The sequence below is a fragment of the Cotesia typhae genome, unplaced genomic scaffold (assembly GCF_013202065.1).
Source record: "Cotesia typhae breed Kobodo isofemale line unplaced genomic scaffold, CoteBio_Ctyphae contig_127, whole genome shotgun sequence".
In the NCBI taxonomy this organism is placed as follows: Eukaryota; Metazoa; Arthropoda; class Insecta; order Hymenoptera; family Braconidae; genus Cotesia; species Cotesia typhae.
In genome coordinates, this window is record NW_027423716.1 from 129,411 (window position 1) to 152,334 (window position 22,924).

The 22,924-nt window shown below is 30.8% G+C and overlaps 2 protein-coding genes across 11 annotated transcripts in view; both read left to right on the plus strand.

The window, feature by feature from the left end:
• The window catches only part of Lap (phosphatidylinositol-binding clathrin assembly protein lap), a 110,526-nt gene extending 88,946 nt beyond the window's left edge, over positions 1–21,580 (plus strand). For 8 of the 9 annotated variants that reach the window (XM_074258786.1, XM_074258764.1, XM_074258778.1 and 5 more), the window contains 2 exons: positions 11,553–11,658; positions 18,952–21,580. In XM_074258786.1, coding sequence (XP_074114887.1) covers positions 11,553–11,658; positions 18,952–19,170 — 325 coding nt within the window. In that variant the 3' untranslated portion in view covers positions 19,171–21,580. Of the gene's footprint in view, positions 1–11,552; positions 11,659–11,727; positions 11,965–18,951 lie in introns of those variants that run through there. The other variant, XM_074258793.1, reaches the window with a different exon arrangement.
• On the plus strand, positions 12,164–16,327 carry LOC141537487 (uncharacterized). Of its 2 annotated transcripts, none has more exons than XM_074258501.1 (3): positions 12,164–14,079; positions 14,143–15,567; positions 15,661–16,327. In XM_074258501.1, the coding sequence occupies exons 2-3, from the start codon at positions 15,286–15,288 to the stop codon at positions 16,207–16,209; spliced, it is 831 nt and encodes a 276-aa protein (XP_074114602.1). In that variant the 5' UTR covers positions 12,164–14,079; positions 14,143–15,285; the 3' UTR covers positions 16,210–16,327. The 2 variants fall into 2 exon arrangements, with proteins under 2 accessions (XP_074114602.1, XP_074114610.1); XM_074258509.1 differs by having other exon boundaries at positions 12,164–13,479; positions 13,881–15,567.
• Positions 21,581–22,924: the final 1,344 nt, after the last annotated feature.

Consider the following 22,924-nt stretch of genomic DNA (forward strand, 5'->3'; position numbering starts at 1 on the left):
GTGAGAGAAAAACGGTCAGAGCCAAAATAGGGACCGAGCACTAACTGTAGAGGCAACACATCTGTCGGAAGTGGCGCCCCCTTGTGTTTAATAAAAGCACGAAATGGGCAAAAAGTATTACAATAGCTTATGTGTTTTGTTACTTAATAATAGACAAATTAATAAATTATGCTTTTTGACTAGCATTAATCGGTCGTATTTGAAGCAAAAACAATTCAGACGGTTAAAACAAATGTAGGCCGTGTATATTAAATGTGATGAAAGAAATTCAGCATTATTAAGTCAAATAGCCATATAAACATAGGCTCCACTGTTCAATTCCCCCTTTAAACACGTCATATGCCTGTCATTTTTCTATGGAGTACCACTAGTATTGAGCGAGAATAAAAAAATTTCACTAGATTTTCAATTTGACGGTTCCGAATTGATGTATTTATATATGTCATGATATAACAAAACTCTCTAGTTGAAAAAACTTCGAAAAATTTATAAATTTATTTAAATAAGAAACAAATCAACATTAAATCACATGTTAGAGTTTAATATTTTTTCCCATTAGCTTACAATTTCTATCATCAGTTGGCGTGACAGTTTAGACGCTAGGTCCCTATGGCGCGATCAACCAGGAGCCGTCCGGGCCCACGAGAGTGAGAGAGAACTCAAAGATATGGAGTCGGTCCAAATTGCCGAATAACCGAATTCAACTGAATTTATGTAATGTTATTTGAATGATAACACAGGTCCACAAAAAAGAAAGTGGTCTGTGCTGGGTGTACGATACAGATTTTCCGACGTATCTTTTACCGCTGAACACGAATCTGAAGTCAAATTGGGAGTCAAACTGCAAAAAACGGAGAAAAATAAAAAAACCGATAAAATTCGTGATCTAATAGTATTTTCAGTATGTTATGATCAAATTGCAGTTTCTGCTTTGTTTCTCTCTACAACATCCATCAGTGATTCGCAAATATGTTTAATTGCTACTGATTATGTCTTATTGAAGTCTTTTATCGAATAAATTTTGTCTTTGATATGAAATAAAACGTCAGGAAATTGAATCGTACATTTATCGCCAAAAACCTGCTACCACGGAGTGTTTGGACTACGATGACAACTGCCCTTCAACGGGATGTGTAGAATGAATCGCTAGTCGACACTTCATGGTATTAAAGCCAGCGAAGACGCGCTGTTTCGCAAGAAAGCGCTAGAATATGAGAATGATGCCGTAGTGTTTCCAACGACGAGTTGACATTGTCCTCGTCAAAGTCGGAAATCCCTCATACTTAAGAACATAACTGAGGAGGTATGAGGGTTATCACCCTTAAGGCGGCTGACTCACCTGCGATCGGGCCAGGTATTCGAGCGTGCGGGGTTTGTTTATTTTAATGTATTGTAATGCCTCTTATCCTCAAAATTTAGCTGGATCTTCTAGTACTCATGACGATCATGAGTGTTCTAAGAATCCTGATTTCTTTTGCTAAGTTTATGCAAAATACATTGGGATAACAAATACAAAGAAACTCACAGATAGGTTTGTGACTTTGTATGAAAAGTGTTTCAATATGGAAGTTTCTCGCAATTAAAAAAATTTGATACCTAACGTTGTTTGTGGTTTCTGCTATAATGTGGTTAACCGATTTGAGAAGCACTAAAACAAGGAGAAACTTAAATTTAAAACTTCAGCTACATGGAAGAAGCCTCTCACAAATCAGATGTGAAATTGAGAGAAGGTATCTTTGATAGACCGGGAATCCAGACGTTATTCAAAAATCAAACATTTGATTCAGTTATAAATAAACAAAAAAAGGCATCATGGCTAGGTTTCAAGAATATGTGTACTAAGTTACCTAAAGGTAACACCAAGGATGCTGATTACGAAAATATTGTGGCCAATATAATCACAAGCTTAAAGCGTTCAGATTGCCTAATGAATTTAAAACTTCACTTTCTTGATTCGCATCTCAATTATTTTCCGGGGCAATGGCAAGTAAATATGTTTGCAGATTACTGCTGGATGTTACAAAGAGAAACTCAACAGAGAGAAAAAAAGCGTAACAAAATGCTGTTGCACAGATCATTTGAGGAGAAAAGGGCCAGAAAACGACAGAAATCATAAGATTATAATTATCATGCAGAAAAAATTATTAGATTGTAGGTTTTATCGGTTTTTAAAGTGAAACTTCCTTAAGGGGGTATTCTGGTCTAGAAACATGAATTTCAGGTAATTTTTGAAATGTCGTAAAAAAAAGACAATTAATATTTTTACTATACATTTTTTTATTAGTTGTTTGTTAACATTAGAAGAATACAAAAAAAAAATTAAAAACTAAAAAAAGTACAAAATTTTTAAAATTATAAGCTGACGGAGTGGGGGCTCTTTAAAAATTTCCACGTGACTATGACCATGATTTTAACCTCCTAGTAATCTGAAACTAAAAAAAAAAAAAGATTATTAATCAAGAATAATGTCGCAATGGTCGGAAGTAGGGAAAAGTTTGAAAAAAAAATTTTCACAAAATGGCGACTGTTTAAAAAAAAATTTTTTTTTCGACCACTTTTTCTGACGGTTTTGAATTTTTTAAAAATAGTTAAAATAAAAATTTGGGGATAGGGCTAGTTCCAACCATAGACAAGCCAATAAAGAAGACTCTATAAAAATTCCAAGTAAATCGGTCCAGTAGAACCTGAAAAATCGTGGTCATCGTTCCGAAAAAGACAGTTTTGAGAAAAACGCGTTTAAAGTTTCGCGTAAAGTTTTTTCTAGTCTAAGTCATATAATGATATTTTAAACTTACATTGATTTAATCTGCCATTCCTGCCTCATACATTGGACCTTCCTCGACTTCAAAGAAACTATTTTCTGCATTTCTTTCTTCATATCGAGCAGTTCTGGCCTCCTTTGAAGCGATGGATGCTCATATTTCGGAGCGGTCAATCCGGGCGTTGTCGCGTTTGCCAGCAAATGAATGAACTTCTGGTCCAATTTTTATTCCCATCAGCTCCATCATTTTTAAAATAGGAATAAAGCCTTCATTGAAAATACAAACGCTAATAAATGTCGCTATCTCGATAATATGAAGTCCAGAATGAATGTGTTTCGGAGCGAAAGTCCAAATCAGAGAGTTCAGAGACTCATTATTATTCTGCGTTTCTGAACCTAAACATCGGGTCAATAATTCCTCTGATCACCTCTTCATCACCTCTTCATCATTAGATTTTTTTAGTTTTGCTGCTGATGCACTTGTAAAATTGGTGTCTTCTTGTGCCGTGTATCGATTATCGTGAAATTGCCTTTTCTTCTGACGATGTGGACGCGTACGCCTTTCCGCGGAAGATTTTCTATCCATTTTATTTTTAAACAATATTTTTAACTGTTATTATTTAACTCACAGCACATACGTCCACCTGGTTCAGAGGTTAGAATTCAACTGTTAGCAGCTGGATGCAAGTGAATACTAAATGTATCAGATACGGGTCACCTCAGGTTCTCATATAACTATATATGTGTATAACTATATATATATATATATATATATATATATATATATATATATATATATATATATATATATATATATATATATATATATATATATATATTTATATATATATATATTTGTATAGAGGAACAAATGGTTTTACTCAGAATAGGGATTCAGGTAGACGGAGAATCCCTAATGTCTTTTGTTCGATTAGTTGCGACCGAACAAGTTTGGATGCCAGGTCAGAAAAATACTTATATCTCCGAAAATAATTTAAATTTTGAAAAATCCTCTTGTACACATATTCTTAAATAGTTAAACTTTGAAAATATAAAAAAAAAAATTTTTCGATTTTTTGAAATTTCTAGACCAGAATACCCCCTTAAGCGCATGAGGGTAAAATTTTTACGGATGAATCGCAAAAATAATAATATTAACGTCACGAAGATGTGCAGCGTTTTCGTCAAAGAAAAGGAAGAGACCGATTGAGAGAGAGTGAGAAAGGGCGAACGTACCATGAAGCACATAGCCATGGAGCGAAAGTAGGAAGAGAACTAGTGAAAAAAATTGAGAGAGAGCAAGGGAGATCGAGAAAAAATACACGGTATTAGTTGATGTGTTCGTTAGATAGATAAATATTATAACTTTAAATGGTAATACACCAATAATTGATGTATAATAATCTAAACACATCAACTAGAAATTCAGGAACATCAATAGATGCTATTTTTACAAGATGCAACATAGAGATCACCGTCAACGAGATAGCGACCCAGGAACCGAAATCTCAAAGAAATTGTTTATTTTTGTTGTATCATTTATTTGTTTATTACTTATTATTATTATTTAATTGTTTATTAATTCGATTACTGTCATTTATAATTTTGTTTAATATGTGTGTTTCTGGTTGATTGTTTTATATTTTGTGACACACCCAGCGATAGGGCATGTTGTGTCGGCTGACCCGGCGCGGGATGGCATTAAAGAGCCAAAAGATTATTATTTATTTATATTTTTCGTTATTATTTTTATATGGTTAACTCTAGATCATATATAGGTATAAACCTATATCGAAATTGGAATTCTGCCAGCGAAACCCATCGAGAGAAAATTATTTTTGTCTCGCGCATACCGTCTTTTTGGGCAAAACGAGAATTGTTGTTACGATTATTATTAGGTTATTATTATTTATTTATAATTTTGGGGTGCGCTAAATTTCAGCTGGGATGGGCTCGAATTTTGGAGAAACCAAAATCGTAGAATTTGGACTGGAGAACACTGTTTTCTTATGTTTAGAAAGTGTTGAAACACGAACTTAGATTGCATATTTTAGTTATTATAATGCTTTAGTCCCAACAATACCAATAGAAATCGCATCAAATAATATAAATATCGAAGAAATAAAGTAAATTTATAATTTGTATTAATTTTCGATACTTTTATTAATTTAATTGCAATCAAATTTATCTAATTCCTCACATATCTTTTTTTTCCCTCCCTCTAAGTTTGCAAATCTAAAGCTTAGAAAAGAATAAATATTAACGAGATTTAAAAATTAGTTTGCCAAAGAAGTTTCATTTCTGACATGTGTACTTTGTACACACGCACTTTTGTTTTTTATTTTTCTCCGTTTTTTGCAGTTTGACCCCTAATTTTGACTTCAGATTCGTGTTCAGCGGTAAAAAAAAAGTCGAAAAATCTTAGTCACACACCCAGAACAGACCACTTTTTTTGTGGACCTGTGTAATGATGAAAATAATAGGAAACGATATGATTTGTGAGAAATTATAAATTGTATTGCGTGATACGTAATATGTAAGCTCGATTGCGTGAAAAATCACTACTGATTCAATACAAGCCCGGTTTCCCTTAAATGGCCCCGTCCTACGTTCTGCCGTTTTACGCATACGCCGCAACTCGACGACTACGATGTCTCCCGAACTCAAATGAATCCCGATACCAAAACTGTTCCAGAAAATTCTAGTCGAAGCTAGAATAAATAAACAGATATAGTCGTCTGATTTTGTACGCCCACGATCTCTCTTAACAGATATAGATGTAATTGTATAGTGCAACACATGCATGACTCTACTCTGCACACACACGTATATACACGTATATACTCCATCGTATAAGTACGATTCGACTCGACACTACGTGAGATTTTGAGTCAAAGACAAAAAATTAATCATAATCTGTATCTACTTTCAATACAAAAAGAATTCCGAAACATCGATATCTGTTGAGTAGATTCTAAAATAATTTGCTAATCTAAAATGTCGAAGCAATAATGGTTCACTCAACCTTTTGTTGATCGCGCCGTAAGACAATCTTAATAAAACATTACTTCATTTAAAGAGAATTACTGTTGTATACAACCACCAAAGGCTTAATACTATTGATTATAATCATCAAGAAAAATGTTAAGAAATATTAGCTATGTTCTTCAAGAGTATTGTCATCTTTAAAAAGGAAAATAAACATTATAGTCTGTGAATTTACTTAGAAAATGAATTGAACTTGGTAAACATTGCGTAAAAGCTTTTAAAATTTGAAGCTAACCCCTACACTATACTGGGTCACGAACTTATTTATAGCATATTGGATTAAGCCAATGCATTGAATCCGGAAGAAATAATTAAATTATTGATAGTCAACAGTATACTGTTTAAAAAAGAGAATTTAAAAGGATTGAAAAAGCACAATCCTCTTGCAAAAGCATAATTCTTCGGAGAATTAAGATCTAACTAAAACTGAATTCTTTTTGATTCTCCTTTATCCGGCGAAACAATTTTTATCATTCTAGGATTAAAAAAGATTGAATAGGATTCAATATTTCTAGTACTAATTGATGCTTTTTAATTCTAAAATAATGAAGCAATTTCTGTTCCCGCAAAGAATTCGAAAGAATAAAAATAATTCAAAAAAGGTCAATACTAACTTATACTTTTCAATCTTAAAATAATATTGTGATTTTCGTTCACTTCGAAGATTCAAAAAAATTAAAAAGAATTCAAAAAATTTAATACTAACTAATTCTTTTTAATGCTAAAATAATATTGTAATTTCGTTCTCCCGGAAAATTTAAAACAATAAAAGAGAATTAAAAAATGTTTAATTTTAACTAATTCTTTTGAATCCTAAATTTATATTGTAATTTCGTTCTCCCGGAGAATTTAAAAGAATAAAAGAGAATTCAAAAATGTCTAATTCTAACTAATTCTTTTTAATGCTAAAATAATATTGTAATTTCGTTCTCCCGGAAAATTTTAAAGAATAAAGGAAAACGCAAAAAAGTTTTATACTAACTAATTCTTTTTAATGCTAAAATAATATTTTATTTTCATTCACGCGGAGAATTTAAATTAATAAAGGAGAATTTAAAAATAGTTAATATTAACTAATTCTTTTGAATTCTTTAATAATATTGTAATTTCGTTCTTCCGGAGAATTCAAAAAAATGAAAAAAGATTCTAAAAATTTTAGTACGAATTCATCCTTTGTAACTTTTAAATAATATTGTAATTTCGTTTTCGTTGAGAATTCAAAAGAATGAAGAAGGATTTAGAAAATTTCAATATTGAAGCATCCTTTCCAATTCAAGTCTTTATTAATTTAGCATTATATAACATTTTATGTTTATTGAACTTCGAAGATATTAGGTTGCAGACATACATAATTATTATCTGCAAATTTGCATATGTTTTGACAGATAGGTAAGATTGTTGTGAGTAAAATTGTGAGAGTGAATTTTAAAAGTATTTTGGAAATGCGTGGGCACTAAAAGTTTAAGTTAGTTTTGCGCATTGTAAAAGTATGACTGAGTGGGGTAAGAGGCCCAAGTAGTAGGTAAAGTAATCAAGAAAAAGGACTTGAGAAGACAGTCCTGAAGAACTATTCATTATAGACAGATCTCTGTAATTTTTCCTAATAAACACAACACTTAAATTACCTGACCTGTGATCTCCTTTTTAGATATTAATAACAACATCAATATCCTATCCAGTATTTCTGATACTAATTAATTTTGAATAATTAAATCGATTATCCGGATACACCAATTATTGACAAGTTAAAAAACTGATTGATCTAATTATTGACGTACCTTAAATTAAATATTATCAAAGTTTATTAATATTAATTTCCATAAATGATTAATTACTATTAAAATAGTTAAAATTAACTTAAAAATAATTTATTGAAACAGAAAAGTTCAAACTCTTAAAGTTAATTTTTTAGGATAAAGTAAAAAAATGGCGTCTTAGTGCTGTCGATTAGCTGCCAATATAAGATTCAACTTAAAAATTATGTACCAGTTATTAACACCCATCATTTAAACATTATAAAGCATACAATTAATTTCGATTATTCAATTTTATAACTTTTTCATATATTGTTAATTGAAAACAAAAAAGATCATATAATTAATTAAGAAATTAATTTAAACTCGGCATTTAAAAAAAACTGTTTTTCTAATCAAACTCATTAAGAAAATAAACGCTCGTAAGCTGGTTTGATGAACTGGTGCTAAATTTATTTATTTTTTTTTTTTTTTGAATAATTAACATTTAATATTTTAAACTGACAGTAATTTTCAAAAAATTTTTTAATTAATTAGAATATAATAAAAAGTCATTTCCTTATATTTTTTTATACTTTAACGTAATATTAGAATACAAAATACAAATAACCATAGATTATGTTCCAAAAATTATTTTTGTTTCATTCGGTAATTATTATTCTATACGCTTAAGTGATGACTATTAAAGAATTTCTTATTAAATTCAACGCCATTTTGGCAATATTAAAAAATTCATAACTTGAATACAAGCTCGATCCCCTAGCTCAAATTTTTAGGGTTTTTTAGAAACATAATAAAGCAACTTTCCTGAAAGTTTGAAAGAAATCGAAGTTCGGAGAAAAAAGTTCTAGCCATCTAAAAACTGCAATTTCTTAAAATTTGAGTGGTTTCAGATGGCTATAACTTTACTTAATAGAAGCAATCAAGTAAAAGTTGCATAGATTCCACTAAAGTATACCCCAATAGAAGACATTAGCTGCTGGTCGACCTTTAACTTCAAACACTGTACATATACTAGTGTTTTACAAATAGGTAAAATTTATCCAAAGCAGTTTGTTAGTTAGAGGCTGTCAGCTAAGTCCTATGTGAGCTTAGACTAAATACTAATTTTTTCTTAAAAGTAGACAGTCTATTGAGAAGAATGTAGTTTGGTAGGAGTCTTTGTTATTTAGAAGCTGAGATATAAATTATTAGAATTCAGTGAAAAATCGACTTTTCTCAAAATTCAAAAAATTCTCCAGCGGCCGAATTTGATTATATCGGGCCCAAATTTTCACGATCGTCTTCTTTCAAGGTTTAATTTTGAGGAAAAAATCGGCATCAAAATCGCTGACCTAAGTACGCACACTTTCGTCGAGAATTAATGGATCTTATATCTACCCATGTATATATATATATATATATATATATATATATATATATATATATATATATATATATATATATATATATATATATTAAAGCAGTTCAAAGATTTTTTTAAATTACAACAATTTTCACTTTTGCATTCGTTTTGATGTCATTATGTTATTCTAAACACAAATTATAAATTATTTAAAAAAAAAATTTTATTTCATGCGAAATATTGACTTTCATTTCGGCTGTTGAATGGCCTTTTTAATACTAACTCATCCTTTTTGATTCTAAAATAATATTGCAATCTCTGTTCTCACCAAGAATTCAGAAGAATAGACGAGGATTTAAAAAGTTTAATACTAAATTATTTTTTTTAATTCTATTATAATGTTGTAACATCGGTTCTCGCGAATAATTCGAAAGAATAAAAGAGGATTAAAAAAAGTTCAACAATATCTTATCCTCTTTAATTCTAAAATAATGTTGCAATTTCCGTCATCGAAGAGAATTCAAAACAATAGAAGAGGATTTAACAATGATTAATACTTATTTATCCTTTTCAATTATAAAATTATGTTGTCATTTCTGTTCTCACAGAGAAGTCATCAGAATTAAAGAGAATTCAGAAAAATTTAATACCAATCTATTTTTTCCAATTCTAAAATAATGTTGTAGTTTTTATCTCACGGAAAATTCGAGAGAATAAAAGAGGACTCAAAAAAGCTCAATCCTTATTTATCCTTTTTAATTCTAAAATTATATTGCAATTTCGTTCCTGAAGAAAATACAAGAGAATAAATTAGAATTCGAAAGAATTTAATGCTCACTTATCCTTTTTAATTCTAAATTGATGTTGTAATTTCTGTTTTTGCGAAGAATTCATAAAGATTAAAGAGAATTGAAAAGTATTTATTACCACCTTATCCTTTCTAATTCAAAAAAATATTGCAACTTTTACCTCGTGGAGAATACGAGAGGATAAAAGAGGAATAAAAAAAATTTAATCCCTTATTGTCCTTTTGAATTCTAAAATGATGTTGCAATTTCGTTCTTAAAGAGAATACAAGAGAGTGAATTAGAATTTGAAATAATTTAATGCTCACTTATCCTTTTTAATTCTAAATTCATATTGTAATCACTGTCCTTGCGAAGAATACATAAGGATTAAAAAGAATTCAAAAAAATTTAATCCCAACTTATCCTATTTAATTTTAAAATGATGTTGTAATTTCGATATCACTGAAAATTCGAAAGAATGAAAGAGGATTCAAAAAAGCTTAATCCTTATTTATCCATTTTAATTCTAAAATGATGTTACGATTTCATTCTTGAAGAGTATACAAGAGAATGAATTAGACTTCGAAAAAATTTAATACTTACTTATCCTTTTTAATTCTAAATACTACATGTGGTTAATGAAACTCATAATATATGTTTCTCTAACGTTCGTACAGCGTTGTTGTTAGATTATAGTCTCGCGTGAGTTAGGTTTATGGTTCGAATCTCGGTTAGAGCGATAGGCGTTTTTCTAAACTTAATCTTAAGGCAAGCGTTAAACTTAAGAGGAATGAATGTGAATTTGATATGAAACCTTATCCTCCCTTCACCTCTTTTAAAAAATTAAAAAAAAATGTAAAAATCAAAATAATTTGATTTCTCCTTGGTTTTATTTAATTCTCTGCAGAGAATTAAAAAGTATTGAAATTTTCTAATAATGAATTCTTCTTAATACTATTTAATTCTCTATGGAGGATTGAACAGCATAGAAACCTTATAATACTAAATTCCTTTTCATTCTTAATGGAGAATAAAAAAGTATTGACAATTTTCAAGTATGAATTCTTCTTAATACTACTTATTTCTCTTTAAATAATTATGAAAGTCTTCACTTTGAATCCTTTTTAATGCTCTTTAATTCTTCAAGGAGGATTGAAAAGAATAAAAAGCTTATAATGCTGAATTCTTTTTAATTCTATTCAATTTTCTGCGGAAAATTAAAAAGGATGTAATTACTTTTGCGTACTGGTAATTTCTGAATGGGAATTCTTTTTAATACTATTTGATTCTCTGCGGAGAATTGAAAAGTATTGAATGTCTCTTACTTGAAATGCTATTTAATCCTACTTAATTTTGAATAGAATCAAAAGCTTGTAATGATGAATTCTTTTTAATTCTCTGCGGAGAATTAAAAAGTATTAAAAGTTTCCAAATACGAATTATTTTTAATACTATTCAATTCTTGGCGAAGAATTCGAAAGTACAGAAAATTTCTGAATGTGAATTCTTTCTAATACTATTTAATTTCCCGCGGAGAATTCAAAAGTATTGGATGTCTCTTATATTTGAAATACTATTTAATCCTATTTAATTCTCCACAGACGATTAAATAGAATAAAAAACTTATAATCCCGAAGTCTTTTTAATCCTATTTAATTCTCCAAGGAAAATTTAAAAGGATGCATTCAATTTTCAATTCTTTTTAATTCTCTTTTTTAACTAGGGTACTTTTGTTAATTTCAGTGATTATCGAAAATTAATTCCATTACTTTAGGTTACATTTATCTATAACAATGTAATTAATATTAATAATAGATAAGTAATCGAAATAACTTCCATTGCTATTTACATTGCAGAGGTGTACAGTGGAATTCTCCGAAAAACACGGCAAAAGCTAGTGGAATGGCTGGATGGACTCCACAGCCAATGGCGGTCACTACTGGCGCTGGATATCGACCGATGGTAAGTGTCGATCCCGTTATCTTTATAGCATGTATACACTATAGTGTTTCCTAATATGATATATTTCAGTTCTCAAAGGTATTTTTTTGTCCTATTGCTCAATTTCTTTTGCAATAATCAATAAATAATAGAAGTAACTGTGATCACATTCCATACTGCTACTAAATCCTCCGTCAAAATAGTTTTGTTCTTTTCTCTTCACCTTCTATTTCCGAAGTCTTAGTCCACTGTGAGCTTTTTAACTTTTGGTGGTCAACGTGACTCATATTGGCCTATAAGACTCCATGTATCCAATTTCGTTACATTTTTTTAGTCAGTAAAATGATTTTTTTGTGAATTATTCAATTGACTTATTTTTGATAAGAAGTGAATTAATTTGTAACACAATGTTTAATTAAATACAAACTAATCTTTATTTAACTTCTAAATAATAATCTAATCTTCTAGTAATATTCAATGATATATTAATATCCAGTATCGTTATTATAATAAGTAACACAAAAAGTCGCTCTGAGATAGCGTTGTAGTAATAACCGCCAAAACAGCACAACACGTGAGCGAGAAATTGAGAGAGTCAGCGAGTGTGAACATGCGCCGGCAACGGACGCGTCGCCTGACGCCAACTCAATAATAGTAATAATAAACATAGGTGTCGCATTGCGCAGCAAATCCAAAATAAAGTAAAGAATAATTAATAAAGTAAAATAAAATAGAGAATGGATGGACTTGGTTAAATCGTGTATTCTTAACAATTTTTAAGTAAAAAACTTACTTGATACACCAAAAAAATTAATCGGTGATGTAATATGAACCAGTTTCGGTAGATAAACAAGATACGTCCTATTATTTGTCATTTTAGCTGTAACATGCAAGTCATGTTGCAGTAACACATGTGTTTTTGCTAAAAAGTTTGGAAAATCCAAAAGTTCACGCTTCATAACGCTCATTCATTAAAAAAAAAGCCAAAAAAAAATAAATTATATAATTGATTTTTAAAAGAAAAGAAAATAATTAAGTAATTTCATAAACAGTATTTTCTGATTTTTATTTAAACTATTGGCGCCCGTTTTCCTTGTCATATGTGAATGCAGTCTGCAAAAATCTAACTCGATTAAGTGACACCATAGTTTTGATAGAGAACTACAAAAATTTCGAAATTTTTCAGTACCCTTGCGGTTTTTGAAATAACGTAAATTTTCGGTATTAATGTGGTTAGGGGGCGTGCATTAATTACGTGAGGTGTTCTAGGAGGGGGGGGATCAAGCTGAATCTTTCCAAATCTCACTTAGGGGGGAGGGGGGGGGGGTCTTGGCAAATATCACGTAATTATTTTTCTTGCAGAAACGGTGTAAAATTGCGTGAAAAATTATTTCTAGAATAAAATATAGCCAAATTTGAGAAAATAGTATTTGTCGTATTCGTTCGAACTTCGCAGAGCAGCGAAGTAGCGCTCGATTGTTTAGCTGTATCGACAAGTGCGATTCGACAAAGGTCGCGGTGTAAAGAGCCGAATAACAACGACATGCGGACAGGTTCTAACCTGCTTTGTTTATGATCGTAAATATTTTATTTAACATCTATTCAAGCAACGTTTTTAATAATTGAAAATGAGTTTTCAAGAATATTATAATGCTTACGTCAAAAGACACGTCTACAAGACGAAAAAGTGCTGTCAAGAAGAGGTGGTAAGATTATGGAACACAGCAAAACAAAAGTTCCCGAAGAAAGAAGAATTCGTTCAGCACGTTCAACATGAAATTCATCATTCTTAGAGAAGCAGCGGAAAGAAAGGCTTGAGATACTTTAGTATTTCTCTCTAAGGTAGGTTAAATACTTCTATGTATGTTTTAAATTTAATTTGATGGGCATAAATTTCAAGATCGCGACGCTGAAAGGAAAATACTTGAGAAGATTGTATAAGTGTAATTTTTTTATAGTTTTTATTGTTAAAAATCAATCAGCATAAAAAAAAGAAATGTAGAAGCAAGAAGCAAAAGTTTTGATTGAGATATGCTAAAAATACAACTAAAACGTATCAGTGCGGACATTTCATTTTAACTTAATTCAATGTTTTTTAATTTTGTGTTGTTTTAAAAATGGTGCTTTAACTAAATGTAAATTTTAAACACATGATGTGTTCTAGATAAAAAAAATGCATGATTTTATTCCAAATGTCTTTAACTTGTCAGTCTTGAGTCTTTGTAGTGATATTTTGATTTTAGGGAAACACTAGGACATCTGCTAGTGTTTCAATTCAAGTTGACACGAGCGCTCTAAGTGTTTCAAACCCAGAATGCACGAGTTGATCTGAGATTAGCGTTCATAATGTTCAACACGAGGAATCTGCTACACAGAATGAGATTACTCATACAAATCTGCAGCTAAGGGATCAAGATTGCGACAATGAACCGAAACCGGCAGGTTAGTATTCAACCTTTTTTTTAAATGTGACGTTTTCTTTATTTTTTTCTTTTTTCTACACAGGTACGACAAAACCAAAAACTCAGCCTCTTGTGATTAGCGACGATGAGAATGAAGTTACGTCAACTTCCATACCATTCGCTGTACGTCCTACTCCAGCACAAAATGCTATCAAAAAAGAAATTAATAAACGACGATTGGAACTAGAATTAACGGAAAGACGCAAAGTATCTCTTATTGTCGACGGCACTAAACACGAGAAAGTACGTCAGTTGCGTCATGAAATTTATGATTTTGAGAAATAGCTCAGACATAAAGAGAAACAGAGAGTGAATTCAATGAAACACAGACAAAATAAAAAACAGAAAATGATTGAATTTTGTTCTAAAAATTCTGAAGCGGCAAAATCGTTGACATCTCGAGCTAGCTTTGAAATCGTTCGCACTGTCCATAGTCTTTCAGAGCTAATTGAAAAACTAACTATCCTAAGATTCAACATTTCACGAAGCGCTACTTATATTCGACTGTTGTCTAGGCGGGCAGATACGCGGGAAGCTAAGCGCCACGTAATGACTGTTCCGGTGAAGTTGAGTCGTCCTGAAGCAGACTATCATAAAGCGCACCAAGACTCGTATTTTTCTGTGGCTTCCATAAGGTCACTAGAAACTGTAGCCTCCATACTTGGTCCTGATTCTGTAACTTTTTTATCTCAAATCGCAAAGCTCGGGTTCCCATAGGGCTGACAGCAGTAAACAAACAAGCCCCTTTGCTAATGCATGATGAATATAAAGTATCGTTACCAGATCACGACTTTATAATTGCTGCAAAGCATAAATTGATTTCGAGTGTCTATGCTTTGTGTGAAGTGAAACCCAATAAAATGAGGCGGCTAAAAGCTGTCTTATACAGTGGACCAACATATATAGCGATCCGAAGTGGTAAGCACTCGTCTTCGATTGCAACTAGTCACCCTCAGGACTTAGGCACTCTCTTAACTCTTGAGCCTTTTCTTAAATTCATGAAGAACGGAGACGGTAAAGTTAAGCCTGTCTTTATTATTTCGAGCGACGGCGGTCCTGACGAAAACCCGCGATATCAAAAAGTAATTGTCTATCCGTAGACTATTTTAAAAAATATGATCTGGACGCCATATTTATTGTGACTAGCGTCCCTGGCAGAAACGCTTTCAATAGATTAGAAAGACACATGGCTCCACTCAGCCGAGAATTAACAGGTGTTGTTCTTCCCCATGACTCTTTTGGAACACATTTTGATATTAGCGGCAAAACAATTGATGATGATTTGGAACAAGATAACTTTAAAAAAGCAGGAGAAATTTTAAGTGAAATGTGGTCCACAGGGTGCATTGATGGACACGAAGTAGTCACTAATTACATCGAGCCTAACAACGACACTTCTGATGTTCCAGATCTTCCAACTGAAGAATCGTACAATGATCATGTTAGAGAGAGTCAATATTTACTTCAGGTATTTTTTTTTTAATCATTTTTTTGGAATATTTTGATAAGCTTGCGTGCAAACAAATGCATTTTTATCAAGAGTTAATACTAATTGTTTTAGGTTGGAAAATGCGATGACCGGCAGTGCTGCAGCCCACTTCGAAGTTCTTTACATTTAGTTTTACACGATCTTTTTTTGTCACCTACATATCCTATCACTCAAATTAATGGACATCCAATGATTCCGAATCTTGAAAATCATGACGGGAAATTATTTGCACCGTTTTTAATTCGCCAGTGCCTACCGATTCAACCGGTGCAGGCCTTCATGAGTATGCCGTACGACCTCTATTGCCCAAGCTTACGTGATGATATAGACAAGAGATGCTGCAGTACATGCGGTATCTATTTTGCATCCATCACAAAAGTCGCAGAACATCAACGTGCGGCCGATCATACACGTACTGTGCAAAGGCGCAAATTACGACCCTCGCGGATTGTCACAAGACGAGTTACTGAATTTCTGTGCGTGAGCCACAACAGCTTAGAGTGGCTAATTCAGAGCGAAGTTGAAGGAGCAGATAATTTCATTGAAAAACACTTGCATATGTTGGTTTCAATAGTCACTCTTGAGACCGTGCACAAGTCTCCATGGACTAAATTAGAATAAATCTTTTCTTAATTTTTGTTTCATATTCATTATTTAATTTTATGATGGTGATTTTAAATTATGTTAATGTTCACAAATAATAGTCTTTGCTAGTCTTCAATAAAAGTAATAGAATAAATTCCTACTGAGTAAAGGTCCTCCCCTTCCCCCTTTATCCTTTATTTCCCCCAGTTCCCAAAAATTTGTCTTTAATGACAAATTTAGCTAATATATATGGCTCTTTACCGTAAGATGGACGGTGGTGTTTATTACTCGATAGGCCTCGAACCCGGATCATTTATTTACGCACCAAAGGCTCTTCCAGTTAAGCTATCCGAGACACTGTCCGTAATTACTATTCAGTCACCTAATAAGGCCTATCGAGTAATAAACACCACCGTCCATCTTACGATAAAGAGGGAGTTGAGAAAAATCTTACAATGCCTCGCCAAGGACGGGGAGGGGGGGGGTCGAAAAATTCTCACAAACGCCTCACGTAATTAATGGACACCCTCTTACTACAAATTTACTGTCATAATTCTGAAATAATACGGTATTTCTGTGGTTATATTGGCCAGTTTTTTTACTATAGTTATACAAAATTTCTACCGTACTTTTGCTGCAAAGTTCAGGAATAATACGATTAAATTACCGTAAAACTCTAGAACTGTAACCGTAAAAAATCTATGTATTATCTATAATGATACTATAATTTTACAATAATAAAATTCTATTTCTACGGCAAACATACTGAAGATATACTGCAATTTTGCCGCATTTATTATACTGATATTATTAGAGATATAATGCTCTCTACCGTAAGATAGTCGGTGATGTTTATTACCCGGTGGGTCGTATTAGGTGACTGAATAAATAGTCACGAATAGTGCCTCAGATAGCTTAACTGGTAGAGCCTTTGGTGCGTAAATAAATAATCTGGGTTCGAGTCGGGGTCTGGAGTAAAAAAAATAGTAATAATAGTAAAAATATTCATAATGTTAATAAAAAAATTAATTTTTTCTGCCCTCCGGCCGGGCCGTGGCAACTTTCTGGCCGCTGCGCTAAACGAAGTTGCCACATTCCGGCTACGTCGAGCAGAAAAATTGTATACCCACCTTGACCAGTGAAAAGTAAAGCCTCAGACCACATGTTTGTCAACCTCGGCTTCGCCTCAGCCAACAATTATGTGTGATCTGAGACTTTTCTTATTTTACTGGCCTAGGTATGTAATATACTATATTGACTTCATATAAATTATTCATGATAATTTATAATATTATAAAAAAATATGTTAAGCTATTGAATAAATAATAGTAGTAAAGCAGCATAATTTTGGTATTTTACCGGTAATAGAATAGTAGGGATCTTCTTTTTCGGTTTTTTTCCTGTAATAGTGCCGCAAGTATACAGTAAATATACGGTACATTTACGGTTTGAATGCTGTTACTATACCGTAATTGCACGCCTCATAAGCGAAGCGTTGAGGTAATACTCTACTCTCGATAACTCAAAAAAAGCAGTTTTTTCGAAATTGAAATTGATCATTCTTCACTTATATCGCACTTACAAAATAATATAAGTACACTTATATCTAGTCAAATAATCTGCCCGGCACATAAAATATATTTCGATAGTAATTATTTTATTTAACATAGTAAATAATAACATTAAAAATAATTTTTCCTGGACGTTCGTGCCTGTGTTTATGGATTCGTATATGTGGCAGGGAAATTTTTTATAATTATTATTTATAAAAAAACTAAGATAGGACTGTGTATTTATACATATACGTATACATTTTATTACAGCATTTTTTTTCCTCACCTTAGAATTATGGTCCCAATAAACCATAACGGAGTTTTCTGTTTTGTATTATTTTGTTTTTTGTATTTTATTTTAATCAATTTTATTGTGGAAAATGAGATTATGAGGCGTGCACTTTTGAATTTTTCAAACTTTTTTCCTATTGTATTGCCCTAAATATTTTTTTGATAATTCGGCAAAAAAACTGGCTAAAATAACTGAAGTATTACGGTAAGCATACAGTATTTATATCGTATAAATACCGAATCTTTGCGGCATTTCCAAAACCGTGAGGGTAATATCTTTTGAACGAATCAAATTACTTTGTTACGTCTTGCGGCATTCGATGCAGTTTTTTAAGCACAAGAGAATAACTCGTTAATTAAAAAAACGATCTGACAAAAAAATTTCGATTATTACACTACATAGACCGAAACTACGTTTTAGCACGTATTGATGTCTGCCGAGCGAAACGAGTGTCATTGATGCGACGAGCAAAGCATGTGCTGCTGGTCGGAGGGCAGGCATCAAATACATCTACAAAAAAACTATCTTTACACGTAGAAAAAATCTTGAACCCAGGACATCGTTTTGAAGAAAATGATTTTCTTGAATCGAGAAAAAATTTTTGAACCAAGAAAAATATACTTAAACCAAGAATAATGTCTTGGCTCAAGAATTTTTTCTTTTACTCAAGAAACTAATTTTTTAAAAAATATTATTCTTGGTCTAAGATTTGTTCTTTTGAGTCAAGTTAAATTTTTTATCAGTGTAGAGTTGGGGGCTGCATCCAACAACCTCCGACGGGGCTTTGTCCTTGGCCTCTGACAGGATAAATTTACTGGTATCACTTATCATGAGATTATATTCCTGAGATTAGTAAAGGGCACACCGATATCTATCACCATTTTAGTACCCTTTCTATACATCTTTATATAATATATGTATTTCCTTGTTCAGGGGATGAAGAATATACCTCCAGGAGGTCCAATTATCCCAACTAACAACCTTGTAATGAACACAATGGCGGATACTTCTGCTGGAGGCATGATAATGGGACAAGTACCATTGATAAATAATCAAATCAGTGGCTCTACAATCCAGCTGCAACAACAGCAACAATCTTCGGATCACTCTTCAAATAATGCTATGCCTCTGGATCCTTTTGGTGTTCTGTAAAAAAGTTAAACCTATAATATTTAAAACTTTCAATTTATGTATTGTCGCTGAAACAAAGAGATATAACTTTTCATTATTGATTCAAAATGTATTTTAATTTTTAGCAATGTTATTTATTGAATGGTTTCAGTTATATAGAAGAAAAGTGATAGATAATAATACAAATAACGAAAAATAGACAATGGCATGAAATCACATTCAATTCTTAATTTTTTCATTTTCTGTATTCGGGACATTTATGCCAAATACCTGAGATCAAAAACAGATCATTTTTAACCCTGTTAATTTCTATTAGAATTACTTATTGCCCATCTACCATTTCGAAACTTTAGTTTTCGTTCAGTTTCAAATGTATTTTACTAGTTTACTATAATCAGTGATATATGAACTCAATAGTATAATGAATTCTTATTTCATAATTAATCATAAAAATTAAAAAATGAATTAAAAATATACTGTTTAACATGTTAACTAGCTAATAAACATAATTATTTTTTAGCTTTTGGAGCTCAAAAATGTAAATATTTATCTGTTTTGAGCTTGAAAAAATTGGTAATATAAACGACTAGATATATTATTCAAATCGGTTTCCTACAAAATCTAATTTTTATTTCGTTTAACTTAAGATCTTCAAAGGAAAAAAAAAAAAACAACGTTTTGAGTATCCTTAAATGCATGGCTCTTAATTTTATTTGCTTAAAAACGAATTAGTGATATTTCATCACTTAATAGTATTTATTCCACACTCCTAAATGATCATGTAAAGTAAAAATCGTTAAATAAACTGAAAATTTATTGCAGTAGTAAATATTCAATGAAAAATTATTATTTTTCTTTTATTGAAGTCTTTCATGGGTAACTGCAAATTTTAAAATATCTTTTAGTTCAAATAAGAAGCTTTTTCACATATGCGTTGAGTGTACAGATAGTTTTTAAAGTTACAGAAAAATGGAAATACTTCATTCGAATCCTTTATTTAAATATAGTATAAGTTTTGTAGTAACAATTTATACGAGAAGTTTCCAATTTTTCATTTTTAAAAGTCAAAATTTTTAAATTTCATCATAACGGCATCTGTAAGTTGTATATGTTTTTGATTCTGTTTCTATTTCTTGGCAATAATCGATTACAGGTTTAATTATTTCCACAGAAAGATAGACGGAAATTCATAGATTTTTAATTTTTATCTAAAAAATTGACCAATTTATCAAAAGTCATCTTCAACAGACTTCTACCGTACGTGCGTACGATTGTAATAAAAAAAGTACGCTCACTTAATGTATAACAAAAATATTTTACTCACAATAACACATACCCATGCGCGCAAAGAAAATTTTTAATCTCAACAGTTGAAAATTCTGTATAAAATTATTTTTATCTGCTCTTTTTTCTTATATAAAATGTGAAAATAATTACATAAATGAAATGTAATACTTCTTCTTTTTACCGAGTTACAAATATTGTTTGTCTTAACTTCTTAATGGATCATATTTCTTCTTTTTACCGAGTTACAAATATTATTTGTCTTAACTTCTTAATGGATCATATTTCTTGTTTTTACCGAGTTACAAATATTGTTTGTCTAAACTTCTTAATGGATCAAATTTCTTCTTTTTACCGAGTTACAAATATTTTTTGCCTAAGCTTCTTAATGGATCATATTTTGTTAACAAGGTTGGAAACCAAAATTCAACACTTCATAGAAACTAATCTCAAGAGGTAGTAAATATTACAAGAATTAAAGTAATTGAGAATGATCTAATTTTGATCTCAGTAGTTTGGCACAATAAGATTCGATCATTGTTATCTTATCAATTTTCATGCGACGAATATTTTATTTTATCTGAAAATACTTTTTTGCTGATTGGAAGTTATCAACAAAAAAAAAGTAAATAAAATCTATACAAAAATTTTCTTCTTTTTTTTTACTATTTTATTATGTGGATCTTTAAAACATACTGAAAAAAAAAAAAGTAGTATATCAAGACTTCACTTAACTATTATTTATCGAATTTAAATTATTTTGTTATTGCGATTCGCAAACATTTATTTGTACAAAGTCGACCTTTATTTAATGTTATATTTTTAAGACTTAATAAATCTATTAGAAACTGTTTAATCGATTCTGCATAATTTGTACAGAAGTGATAGGTAAAAATCAAGATTTAAATATATATTAAGAGCTATTGATCTTTAGGATCAAGAATTCACATATAATCGATGTTATAAAGTTGCAAGACCTACTATTACTGTTTCTAGAAATAATTATTTGTTAGTACAGGTAATATATACAATTCACAAAAAGCTGGATGATCAAAAAATTTACCGAAATATCTTAATTATTCTTAATAACCTGTAATTCAGTGAGAAGAGGTAGTAGGGAAATAAAAAAAATATTTTGAAGCTGAAAGTTGTTCATTTAAATGTCCAGAATCTATAGAAATTTTCCAGTCAATCGTAAAACATAAATCTTTAAAAAGATAAAATATTTGACGTGTCAGGTCGAAGCCAATCCTAGAATTTTCGTCTTTTATTAGCTCTTTATTGTAGTACTTGGTCTTGAAATTCTACTGATTGATGTATCACTTGCGATAGGACCTTATGATAATAATATGAGAAGACGAATAATGAAGGACCAGTGACACTCCGTTATAATATGGGGTATTCCACGCCAAATCGGATGGTTTGAAAAATTTTAATTTTTGATTTTGTCAATTTTTTTATATTTTTTTGTACCCATTAAAAAACTCTTTTTCCGAAATGTTGAGATTTTTTTCAGTAAGCTACTACACAAACCACCACTTTCTAGGCTGGTCCGGTCGTGGGTTCTTGATGGCTACTATTTTTTTTTCGATTTTTAAAAATTAAAAAAAAAAATTTTCCTCTACTTTATCAAATTTTATAACTGATTTCTCTCTTTCAACGTATTCTGAAAAACTTCATGTATATTTCTTGTTATAACAAGCATAGGAAATTGTTAATAATTAAAAAAGACTAATGATTATTTTTCAACACAACTTCCTGCAATAAATATTTTCTTTATTTGAATAAAAGTATACAAAAAAAAATTCATTTCAAATTTAAAAAACTATAAAATCGAACGCGCTTTATGCGCTTCTTTCAAAATGTTTATTATCGACAATTTAGTTAATAAATATTTTTAAGATAAAATGAGTAAAAACAACCTTTAATCTAATTAATTTTTTACGTTAATTTTTTTTACCGATTTACCCTTTCTTTTTACCAATAATTACATTGATCATTTATCTGGAGTTTGTATAACCTCTTTTTTAATGTTTATTGGATGTCCAGTCTACACGGCAAGAAATTTTTTTTAAAAGTTACAATTACAATCATGGTAATCATGGGACATTCGCAAATTCCTAATGTAATTACAATTCTTTCAATAATTATTTACAAATACAATGTAAAAAATACAGAAAAGTATCATTAAATTTTACTGTAGTATATCGATAAAAAAAATTAACGTAAAAAATTAATTAGATTAAAAGTTGTTTTTACTCATTTTATCTTAAAAATCGTTTTTTTAAAAGTTGATGTGACGTTTTCATTTTTGTCGCTTTTCGTTACTATGGTGACCACTTTGGCAACGGTTATCATTGCAACGGCTAAATATTAATGAGTAAAATTTGTAAAAATATTTATTAATTAAATTGTCGACAATAAACATTTCGACAGAAGCGCGCAAAGCGCGTTCGATTTTCTAGTTACATTAAAATTAAAAGATTTCACT